At 31.9% G+C, this 12,269-nt stretch overlaps 1 protein-coding gene across 1 annotated transcript in view; it reads right to left on the reverse strand.

Annotated features, from left to right (window-relative positions):
• Positions 1-11,434, reverse strand: part of LOC108755835 — a 15,570-nt gene extending 4,136 nt beyond the window's left edge. The window contains exons 1-2 of the mRNA XM_018499147.1: positions 11,230-11,434; positions 798-913 (exon numbers count right to left, since the gene is read on the reverse strand). Coding sequence (XP_018354649.1) covers positions 798-913; positions 11,230-11,400 — 287 coding nt within the window. The 5' untranslated portion in view covers positions 11,401-11,434. The remainder of the gene's footprint in view (positions 1-797; positions 914-11,229) is intronic.
• Positions 11,435-12,269: the final 835 nt, after the last annotated feature.

Here is a 12,269-nt window from a genome sequence, read left to right on the forward strand (position 1 = left end):
GATCGAATTCGACCGTTCATGATCATTTGAAACGCCTAGGTAGGAAAATCGTTTTTCATTTTTATAAAAAAAAACGAAATTATTTTCCGAACAACCTAATAATTTTGCCATGCTTGTGACGATGCCAATCGTTACAACATATATTAGTATGTACATATTACGTGAATTGAGGCAAAATACGTAATTATATTTTAATAAAAGTTTAGAGAGTATTTTATAATAGCAAAAGTTTAGAGAATATTTTACAATACTCTTTATAGTTATAATATTTTATAGTATTTTATAATGTTTTATGGTTTTTTTCAAAGTTGGCAAATAAGGCATTACTTACTACTAACGCCGCGCCGTTACTTTGTTGATCGTTATCTTGTTATAATAATGACAGTGTGAATTTTTTATGACGGTAATGGTAACATCAGAATTAGAAAAGTCAATCGCATTACTTGCAACAGGTTGAAAAAATTATTCGTTACTGAAAAAAAATAACTCCTAATTTGTAACGCGTTACTTTTTACTCGTTACTTGTAACGAGTAACGTTACTTATTGCTTTTTTCAGTAAGTAATACGTAATTGTGATAAGTTACTTTTCAAAATGACTCTTAATTCTAACTTAAGCACAACTTCAGCGTTTAGTTAGTTAGCGTTACCGTCATAAAAAATTGCAACATTATCATCAAATTGTTTATTATAAAAAGTAACGGCAAAATAACTGAAAAGTAACGTTTGCTAATCCTGGTTTTTTAAATTATAGGTTGATTTGTTAGTAGAGTGTTATTATTATATACGATTTACTTACTTTTGAACAATGACACCTGATCCATAGATGCCGCCATTTTCATTTGGTCGTGGTCGAGGTAAGGTATAATTGTCACCGCATTCTCCGCACTTTCCACCATTTGTCCCGTACTGAATCTAATAAAAAATTATATCTATTTTTTTTAAATCATCTTAATGTTCATCTTTTTTCATTTCTGATCAAATTGCTTCCCACACAGCACAGAAAGATTACAAAAAAATTAAAGGAATATTTCATTGAAAAGTTGAAACATTGTAAAATGGTTGCAAAATGTTATTGCAACATTGTTATATTATAATAATGCTGCAATCGTTCTTAACAAGAAGAAAGTAGTTTTCTTGCACATTGTCAATCACAGCGACTTCTGCGTAGGAAATTTTTTACTTTTCCTCTAGCGTTATGATTGACTTATGCGTAATTGGCTCATATGCATTAATATACATCTCAAAAAAAATGCAATGGAAATTTGTAACAATATTGTAATATATAACATATTTAGAATCACGCAACATTACTGTCACAGAAAGAAAGATTTGCTTTTTTTAGTCCCCCGCCCCTAAAGAGTTTTAATGATTGTTTTTAATAACCGATGCGCTGAAACCAATATCTAAAAAGTTCTAGAGCTTTAAAGTGTCAGATTTCGAATTTTTCTACTTCAAAGCGCTAGAATATTTTTGTTTGCGGTCTCAGCTATGTATTATTAAGAATAATCGTTAGAACTCTTCGAAGGCTAGTAGAACTTTCAATACAATGCAAGATTTCCGAAGAAAAATTTTGATTTGTATGAACTTAGAAAAATTCAAAAGTTGAAACTTCAAAGTTCTAGAACTTTTTATACTATACATTGGTTTCAACGCATTGGTTATTAAGAATAATCTTTAAAACTTTTTAGGGGGCTATCAGAACTTATAACAGAATGGTCGAAATCTGAAAAAAAATTTTTTTTTTAACTAAAGAATTTTTTTCTAAAAAAATTTTTTTTAATTTTTTCGTAAATCCGATATTTTTTTGAGAGTTTTGGTTGCTCCCCAAAAAGTTCTATCGATTGTCCTATATGGATCATAACTATAATGAACGGTAAAGAAGTTACAGCTTTTTAAAGTTTCGGAATCGTAAACTTGGTCTCCCCGCAACTTCGAATGATATTTCCACCACTTTAATCGACAAAATTCTTTCTAAAATTGATAGAGAATTCTAGAAACTTTTCGAGGGAAGGGGGGGGCAGCCAGAATTCTGCTTATTTTTTCAAAATTTTGAAAATGAGGAGCCAGCAATTTATAGAAGTGCGAGTGTGCGCTAATTATTCATTTCGCTGATTTCTTTTTGTTTCTTTTGTGCGAAATTATCTTTTCTAGTTAGGAACCGCGCGGTGACGGGACTTCCCGGGGGAACAAGCTTGCATAACCCAGGAAATTACAAGCAACGTTAGAGTCCTTCTTTAATTTATATTGCGCGCTCTAAGGCGTAAGAATTTGCGGCTCGCAATGCGACTATATCAAGGGCGCGATTCCGTAACTGTCTTTACACACTTAGCGATACAAACATGGTTTGGCCGCCGAGCCTCGAGCGGTAATGATTGTCGCTCGCTGGAATTAGCCCGAAATGTGCAGATCTTTGTGTGCATTGGACCTATATTTAAACATTCAATTTTTATATTTCCATATTTATTGGAGTTAACTTAACTTTTTTTCCCCAACATTTTCTAGGCCTCAGAGGCATACCTCGCCAATATACAGATTATCCTGACTTATACTTATCATGAGATATTATCTCATCTATTGGATCTCTTATTTCTATTTTAAGATTATCAATCTTATTATTTATTATTTAAGAAGCTTGAGCCAAAAAACGTCTTATTATTAATATATTCTTCCTCAATTTAATCATTCTTCATTAGAATGATTAAACTCATTTCCCTCCCTTAATCATAGATTTTCTGAAATTCCTACAATTTAAAACAAAATTTATAATTTGTATTTAATTTTAATATGGCAGACAAGTGCATTGGACTTAAACCCCAATCATAAAGATTTTATTAAAAATTAATACTTGATCTATCTCCCTCCAAAACTCAAATTCTCCTACCTATGATATAATAATTCTGTAACTATTTTATATGCCTATCGACAATTGTCGGTGTCATTGCGCAGATATTTTATATGATGAAAAAGCGCAACAACACCAACAATTGTCGATAAGAATAAAACAGTTATAGAATATAGGTCCAGTGCATGCAAAGATCTGCACATTTCGGGCTAATTCCAACGGGCGGCCATCACTATCGCTCGAGGCTCGGCGGCCGAGCCGCCGAACGCTCACGTAACCCTGGCTCAGAAGTTTCCCTATAGATTCCCAGAAATATATTGGAAGCGCACCTTCTGCCAAAATATTATTGAAACGTGTTTTTTATTAAATAATTTATTTCTTATAACATGAAATTTTCTATTGTTAATTTATTTATTGTTCCTTAATGATATACTTATATTTTAACGTTTGTAATACATTACATAATTATGATAACGTACATTTCGACAATAGCTTTCCACATCACCTGTGAGATACTATAAGAAATTTACTAGATATGGACACAAGAAATACCAACAGTGTTGTGTCAGGGCTGTGTGGCTCAGTGGCAGAAAGAGAGTGGCAAAAAAGTGGTCATTTATCAATTTGTGAAAATTTCCGACGGAAAGTATCGAAGTCCTTAGATGTATTATTCCTGAGTATGCGCAGTAGGAAAGTGAATTGAGGCCAAAATTCAATTGGCTATTTCAATATATTAGCGCTATTATACGCAGGAAAGTGTATAGAGGCCAAATTTTGATTAGTTGTTTCCAGTATTGCTATCGTCATTATGCTCAGTGATACATCTTGTATTCTTATATTATAGTTGAGCCGGTGATTTATTAAAGAACATATGATTCCTCGGAGTAGAGATGCTCGATTTCGACAAAAGAATTGATTTTTTAATCGACCTGAATTGCAACTATAAGTATCGATTCACCAAAAAATTGAGCACCAAAGAATCGATTTAGCGGAAATCGATCTAAAAGATCGAGGCTAATTGTACACTTATAATTGTAGACTTATAAAAAAATAATTTAATGCACACGTGCATACATCTCTTGTGTCATTTATACAGAATGAAATATATATGTGCTCTTTATTCTTTTTATTTTATTGCACATTTTATTAATCAGGTGGCATATCGCAGCCAATATAATAGCAAGATTTTAATCTAGCTAGGGAATCTAGCAAGAGAACACGAAGCATCGTGTGCCGCTTTAGAGCACATTTACACTAAATAGAAAAGCAGAAAGCAGAAAAGCAGAAGCCAATCAGAATTCGCGCTGGTAACAAATGGCGGTACAGCGTGAGCTTAGAAGTACGTTCAGTGAGCTTTATATCTGATTGGCATATTCCATTAGATCTAAAAATATAGACCAAACAGATACAAGAGCTCAATGAGTGTTCAATGAGCGGTCATGCTTCTGGATGCACCTATTGAATTCTGCTTTTCCGTCAAGGTGTGAATGCACTCTTAAGCCTGTCACACATGAAATGCATAACAGGCATAAGCATAATATAAGACCATTGAACCAATCAGCATCTTATGTAAATCAATATTGTGACATTACGCTGTATGCTCATTGATTCAGCAGTCGATCGACGTTGTATTAATATCGATTTGACATCGAGCGACGTTGAATCAACATTGATTTGACGTTGATCGATTAACCATTAATGGTTTAGCTGGAAAACCAGCTTACTCCCGACATGTTTACAGTTTCTACTGCCATTGTAGACCACGCATTAGATTATATTCGCTATCGGCCTTACGGTCTCTATCGTGATTGGCCAATTCGCTTACTGATTACGTGTTACGGCCTTACGTTTTTATATGTGCCATGGGCTTTACGAAAGATGTGTGCCATGGCCTTATGTCTATACGTAAACCATAAGATCGATTCTTTATTCCTGCACCATAGGTATCAGTTCAAATAGTGTAGGAATAAAGAATAGACCTTTGAATTGGGCGTACATGGAAGATCGATCTCGGATCTTAAGAATTGATTCGTCAATTTAATCGGAGCTTAAGAATCGATTTAAAAAATCGAGAAACGAAGGTAAAAGAATCGATTTTCTAAAAAATCGATTTTAAATCGAACATCCCTACCTTGGAGTTACTGAGTTGCTATAAACGGAGCTAAGGCTGTTGTTGAAAGGATATTGGAGAATATAAGAATCATTGGGAGACGAACGTCACTGTAATTATAAAGCTGCCGATCTTGGGGTACCGAGCGTTGGGTGAATCGCGTGTGGAAACTCGAGAATTTTCGAATGGCCGATCTAATGGTTGCCATGTAAACCTGCAAAATTGCAAACCACGGATTGCATCCCCCGGAACGCATTTTCTTTTCGAGAAACATCTTAGCTGTCGATTCGTGCTCGCCTTCTTTGTCACATATGAGTCATTTTGTGTCGAATCCGTCTATCCATAATTTTATCGGGTATTGGATATGCGGAACTTTTGCTAATAGCGATAACAATTATTGTAGCGGCCGCGTGGGAGATCCGTCCCGATTCATGGCGAAGTTGAGTATCCGTTTGAATAACATACTTTTGTAAAAATACGAGCTCTTATATACCATCGACAGATTTAGTTCGCATTTGGTGCATTAGTCGTCTTCTAAGGTGATCGCTCGTAGAGTCAAGATTTAATGAGATTTAATACGATTGTCGAGCTGGCATTAATAAAGAAGTATCGTTATTTCCTGCGGATGTCGAACTTATAAGATTAGACCTATGGAGCGAGGCTTCGAACTTAATTGTAATCCGACTTATTGAATACACTTATTAATCATTCTATTATTAATTTCTGTATGTGTGTCATTCTTATAGCCTATCTCTTTCGTCTTCCGACAATTTCCCCATTTTTAACGACCCATCTCCGTTGCCGTCGCGAATTGTAATTTTAATTTAATTTAATTTAATTTAATTTAATTTAGTTTATTAACATAGCGAAGCTTTATAAGAAAGACTACATGTTAACAGAGCAATAGACATAAAATAAACTATAGTAGACATAAAATGAAATACAATACAATAGACAATAGTAGCTTGCAAATGGTTAGGCGTCAGCAAAATTGCTGTTACAAAGCCATCAGCAACAAAACCGGAAATAAGATAACAATGCAATGAGAAGTGAACCCCCCCCCCCCGATAATTGAAATCATACACACATACACTTACATACATACACACACGCGCATACATCCGCAAACACATCAATTTCGTCAGTCTCGCTTAAATACTATGAATGACGCGATGAAATGCGAGGCAGCGGAACGAAAGGAGAACAGAAAGGGAGAGATTTTTATTGAATCAGGAAGAGAATTATATATATATAAAAATATTTGAGAGGTATAGAAAGCGGCAGGGAACTTAGTGGATGTATGGGGAAGGATAAGTAATCTTGGTATCTAGTAACAAGGTAGTTAAAAGAAGAATGATGTTCAAAGTTCAACTGAAGAAGACGTCGCAGATATAAAGGAGTATTGGAGCGAAGGAGAGAAAATACAAGACAGCACAGGAGATAAAACGTTGCCATATCTTAAGCTTATTTAATTGCGCGTAATTATTCAAATAGTAAAGCGTGTCTCAAATCGTACAAATCTGTGATTGCTTATGATACTGGCAACTTGCCATAGAATTGTCTTCAACGATTTCGAATATACCGACATTGTAGCAACATGCAGGCAACAATGTGCATATGTATTTCCAGCAGTTTAACAGCAAGATAGCTGCATTAATGTTATTTTGCGTTTTCGACATGACATTGTATGATGCTGCATATTATTATGGCAATATGATGGCAGCAGTATGAATTTTGATGATAACGATTTTAAAGTTGTCGGCAAACTGCTGGTAAGTTGCTACTCAAAGTTATCATATCATAAAGGCATCAAGTTTTCAACAAATGAGAACGCAGTTACTGCAATTCTAGTAGCAACATATGCTTATAGCAATGTATATTAGCCAGCAACAAGATAGACACGTTGTCTGGATAAATTTAAAGTAAGCAGAAATTAATGAAAGAGAGGCACGCTCTCGTATGCTTAGCGTCCAACTTGTTTAGAGAAAAGCTCTGATATTTGTGAAAAATCTATCTGTCGAGTTATCTTATACGAAAATTTAATTAAGAAAAGCAGGGTTAGGTAAGTTAACTTTTTTTTAACTAAGTTTAATTTAAAATTAAACTTTATTATTAAGATAAAAGTTAATTCATAGTGACATTAATTGAATTAAAAGTTAAGTTAATGAAAAAAAGTAATTAAAAAGTTAAAAAATTTAATTTAATTTGTTTTATTTTATAATTTCAAGTTAACTTTTTTTTAACTAAATTAAAAAACTAAGTTAAAAGTTAATTTTTTTAATTAACAAGCAGAGAGACTTACCTATGTATTTTACGGATTTTGATCAGCTTTTGCGTGATTATTCTGTGGAATTAAAAAATAATCCCTGTAAAGCAAAAAATTACACTTCTGTATATTTTTCGAGAAAATCGTGATTTTAGATCATGATGTCGGATCAAACTTCTTTATTCTTTGTTTAAATGTAAACGAAATATTTGAAATTATTTAAAATTAGAAAAATATCCGACAGACACGAATGTATTGTATAATGTGTATATAATCCAAGTATAAAATCCGTATAACGTTAACTATCCAATCCTGATGTTAATTTTTAAAAAATCAAATGAAAAGTTAATAGTTATCGATAAAATATACTATGTATAATAACTATGTAAAGTTAAAAAGTTAAGAGTCTAAAATGTAATTAAATAAATTTATAACTTATAATTGTAACTTAACTTTTAACTTTTTAATTTAGTACTACCCAATCTTGAAGAAAAGTAATAGAGTACGCAACGAAGTTGTGCCGTCACTCGTGAGTACGGTTATAACATTGTATACGGACTTGTATTGTTTTGTGATAACGATTTTAAAGTTGTCGGCAAACTGCTGGTAAGTTGCTACTCAAAGTTATCATATCATAAAGGCATCAAGTTTTCAACAAATGAGAACGCAGTTACTGCAATTCTAGTAGCAACATATGCTTATAGCAATGTATATTAGCCAGCAACAAGATAGACACGTTGTCTGGATAAATTTAAAGTAAGCAGAAATTAATGAAAGAGAGGCACGCTCTCGTATGCTTAGCGTCCAACTTGTACGCTAGTAGTGTACGGTCCCGTAGTGTACGGGACTAAGGGCGCGATGTAAACGTAATCTATATTTCTGTTATTATATATTAGGTAGGATAACTTTCAGTTATGATAAATTTCAATTTGTAATTGATATGATAAATCATACAAAGCAAAAGTAAAGCAAAACCAAAGTAAAGCAAAAAATTTACCGTACTCGGTTTGTATCAATAAAGAAAGAACAGAATGAGTTTATTATTATATATTTTGATCTTCTTTAACATAATGACCTATATTAGAAATAAGTTATGTTGTAAATCTATTTTCCGGTCAAAGCGGATTTTAGTGCTTAGATATTTTAAAGTGGATTTAATATTAAACGTTCTATAGACTCCACGCAAATCTTTCCTTTTGAACAAATTTCCTTTGTTCGTCGTTACAACTCTTAGTAACATTTGTAAAAGAAGTCATCAGTTAACAATTTTAAAAAAATTGAACGCCTAACAAATTCCATTTGTAAAAACTCATAAATGTCAATCCAGAAAAAATATTGCTATAATGCGTGGCTGGAAGCGATAAACTGCAAAAAATGGAAGCATAATCTATTAAAATAAGTAGGTTATTAGGAGAGTTTCTTCAAGGAAAAAGACTAATAGTACAAATAAAACATAAATCTATGTCACAGTAGCGGAATATGACAAAAGCTACCACTGGATACCAACTGGAAAATTTCATTCTTATATATATCGCAAATAAGTGTCATCACATTATTATGATCCTGAAACGGGACAATTGGTTCCTACACCGCCAATAATTCTAACTGAAGATAAAGAAGTAGAGTAGTTAAAATTATGCAGTATAAGCGAGGCCGGATCGTTTTGACTTTGGCATATGTTGTCAAGGTCATGCCTTGATCAGTGCTCTTCAAAAAATTTTAACCGGCGCTCGTTATTCGTTAAAAGGTTATTAACAAAAAAATTTTTTAAATAACGTTTTATTTTTGCTACATACAATATTGAAAACTTTTATATCCTCCCCTTTGCTTAGGGGCGCACGACATTCCACGCGAAGCGAGTTCCACTTCACCTCCCTCTCTGTTTAAGAGCATGCGATTTTTCACGCGAAATAAGATATCGCATAAAAAGTTGTGCGCTCCTAAGTAAACTAATTGTTTATAATTAGAAGATGAAATCTATGATACGATCTAAACGTGATATTTGGCAAGTTTTTGAAAAAGATCAAAGTTCTAGTACAGTGCTGGAATTTATTTGCAATTTTCAGCCGATTTTAACAAAATTATAAACTGAAAAACAAATTTTTAGTTTGGTTAGATTTCTTTATATTCCTCCCGTGACTATGATTTTTCTCATAAGCTTTTAAAACTTTATCAAAGTTATTTCTTTCGTGACGCTTTTCTTTTGTGTAGATTAATGTTCGACTGCGCTTGCTGCGTTTTGAAAAAAAGCGGTTGTCACATAGTGCCTCCTGTCACCATGTACCTCACTTTCTTCTACATATTCCGTATGGAAAGGAATCATTGAGAACTATATTGAGAACTATTCAGATTTCTTATTAAATTTCCATACGGAATACGTAGGAGAAGGTGGGACGGTGACAGGAAGTACTATGTGACAACCGCTTTTTTCAGAACGCAGCAAGCGCAGTCGAACATTAATCTACACAAAAGAAAAGCGTCACGAAAGAAGTAACTTTGATAAAGTTTCAGAAGCCTATGAGAAAAATCATAGTGATGGGAGGAATAAAGAAATCTAACCAAACTGAAAATTTGTTTTTCAATTTATAATTTTGTTTCTCAAGGTAAGGCATTTCTTTTGATGGTACAAGTATTGTATATGGCGTATTAGTAAGATGATGTATTAGTATTTTATTTAAAACTATGATCATATTAATGCAAGTCTCGTATCACTATTCACATCAAGTTAAGTGACAAAAGTATCCTTGGGATAGTATATGATAGTAATTCTTGGGGTACACTGTGACATACTTATTTTTGTTTATCTCATCCTCATTCTATTATTTAAGCAGATTATTAGTTAAGCATGATCCGACACAGAGGAAAAAAGACATACATATGATTTTACCAAAATCCACTGTGAACAAAAAAGCAACGATCCCATTTGCTGTTAATTTTTTTCTTAATTTTAAGTTGATATTGCCAAAGAAGTTTTTAATATAAGTTTAAGTTAAGAAAGTTCTATAAAATTTGGTTTTGTAACTATTTCTACAAGTAAAAAAGATATCTTATTTTGACATTTTATTTTAATATTTTAATGTTTTAATATATTTTTAATATTTATCATATGTTTATTATTTCAATATATTTTATTAAAGTTGAGCCGGAAAGCTTATAATCTAAATGATTAATATAAGTTCGTTATAATATTAGTTTTTATATACTTTTTATATACCTACTTATGCTGTACTTATATGTCTCATAGTGAAAATTCTATTTTTAATATTAAACAACTTAAAAATTTTATTTTTGGTTTTACATTGTACCTATAAGTTTTAAAAATAGAATAATAAATCTTCAAATGTATTAAAATGATTTTTCTTGTAATACTCAATCTTGGGTCAGTCACATAGTGTCCCAAATCTGTCACATAATGCCCCATATGTGACAAATGAGGCACTATGTGACAATAGCTATTCCTCAATTGCTTACAAAGATTAAAATTACTTATTGTTCTTTGTTGAAAGGGGAATCTTTTTATCTCATAAAAATTGAAATATTCTTTTACACTAACAAGAAGGAGCAAAAAGAAAAAATCGGTTACAATGTGCCCTACCTGCCCCTAAGAAGAGTTCGAGAGACTCGACCATATGGGAGAGTTGAACCACTTCAAATATATCAAATTTCAAGCCAAGCAGTTGTCAAACCACGGCGTATGAATTATACCATTTTGATTTCACATTGCTCGAAACATGACAAATAGTTGCCAGCTTAACCGTGGCATGAAAATTTAAATGAGAAATTTAAAGTAGTTTAATTTTCCCACACACACATATGGTCAAGTCTCCCAGATTCCCCCTATATTGTAAAGTTATATCATAAAGTTTTCAAAAAACATACATGTTTTTTTAAACATACCGTAAATTAATTTAAATGGCCAATTATTGATCTTAACAATTTGATTTAAAAAATACTCATTGAGGTTAATATCTTTCGCAAAGTTTTACAATTTTATAATCATATATACATACACCGTATCCACCGCAAAAGTGCTCATTGTCAGTGTAGTTAGGTTCTACGGGAAAACCTTTTCTCCATGCACTGCTTCTATTTATAGGGTTCATCATCATTCCATGTCCATAAATTTCCTGCAGATTAATAACGATTATTAACGTCAAAACAAATAATTTCGTGAATGCCATTTTTTTTGTATCTTTAATAACAGATAAGAAGCAGAATTTCGGCGCAACTATAATGCAAATGTTCATCTACTTTATATACTTGTGCAAATTTCCCGACAAACATCGTGAGATAATAAATGATTTATTGTGTTAATACAGCTGCAAGTAATTACCTTGAGCATATTTTTTAACTTTGGCGTCATCGAAATTCAAATTTACATTTAGTACCAGTAATGTTATAAATTAAGTTGTTTTGTATATGAGAAACATTATTATATAATCATTGGTAGACAAAAACATGAAATAATTTTTCTGTAGATACAATATGAATTTTTATTCAACCTAATCATTTTATAAGGATATTATTTTTCATATTTTTCAAACTTCAAAATTTGTGGATCATATTCAAAATGTATATTTAAATACTATTATGTTGTTTTGATAATCCAACATGAAAGTTATTCGCAGAACGTTTTATAATAATCAAGGAAAATTATAAATTAACAGCGCTAGCTAAATATTTGGGTGCGTATATTAACCTTTAGAGTACACATCTTAATTATACATCTAGTTTTTGTGTTCTGAATTTTCATCACTTTTACAAGTATATATAAATTATTAAAAGATTTTTATGTATATTTTGACATCTCTAGAGAAAGTATTATTTTATTATCTACAATTATATATTCATAACAAATTGTAGATAAATTGTTATAACTAAATATAGTTAACAAAATGAGAAAAATGCACTGTTTCATATAAAAATGTAAAACTCTGAAACAAAAATGTTTAAAGACATAGTTTAATATCTTAAAATTAATATTCCAAACTACAAAAAAAAATAGTTTAAGTGTCGGCTGTCCAAAAAGTTTAGTATTTGAGTAACCCAA

Source organism: Trachymyrmex septentrionalis, unplaced genomic scaffold, assembly GCF_001594115.1.
Source record: "Trachymyrmex septentrionalis isolate Tsep2-gDNA-1 unplaced genomic scaffold, Tsep1.0 scaffold126, whole genome shotgun sequence".
Classification (NCBI taxonomy): domain Eukaryota; kingdom Metazoa; phylum Arthropoda; class Insecta; order Hymenoptera; family Formicidae; genus Trachymyrmex; species Trachymyrmex septentrionalis.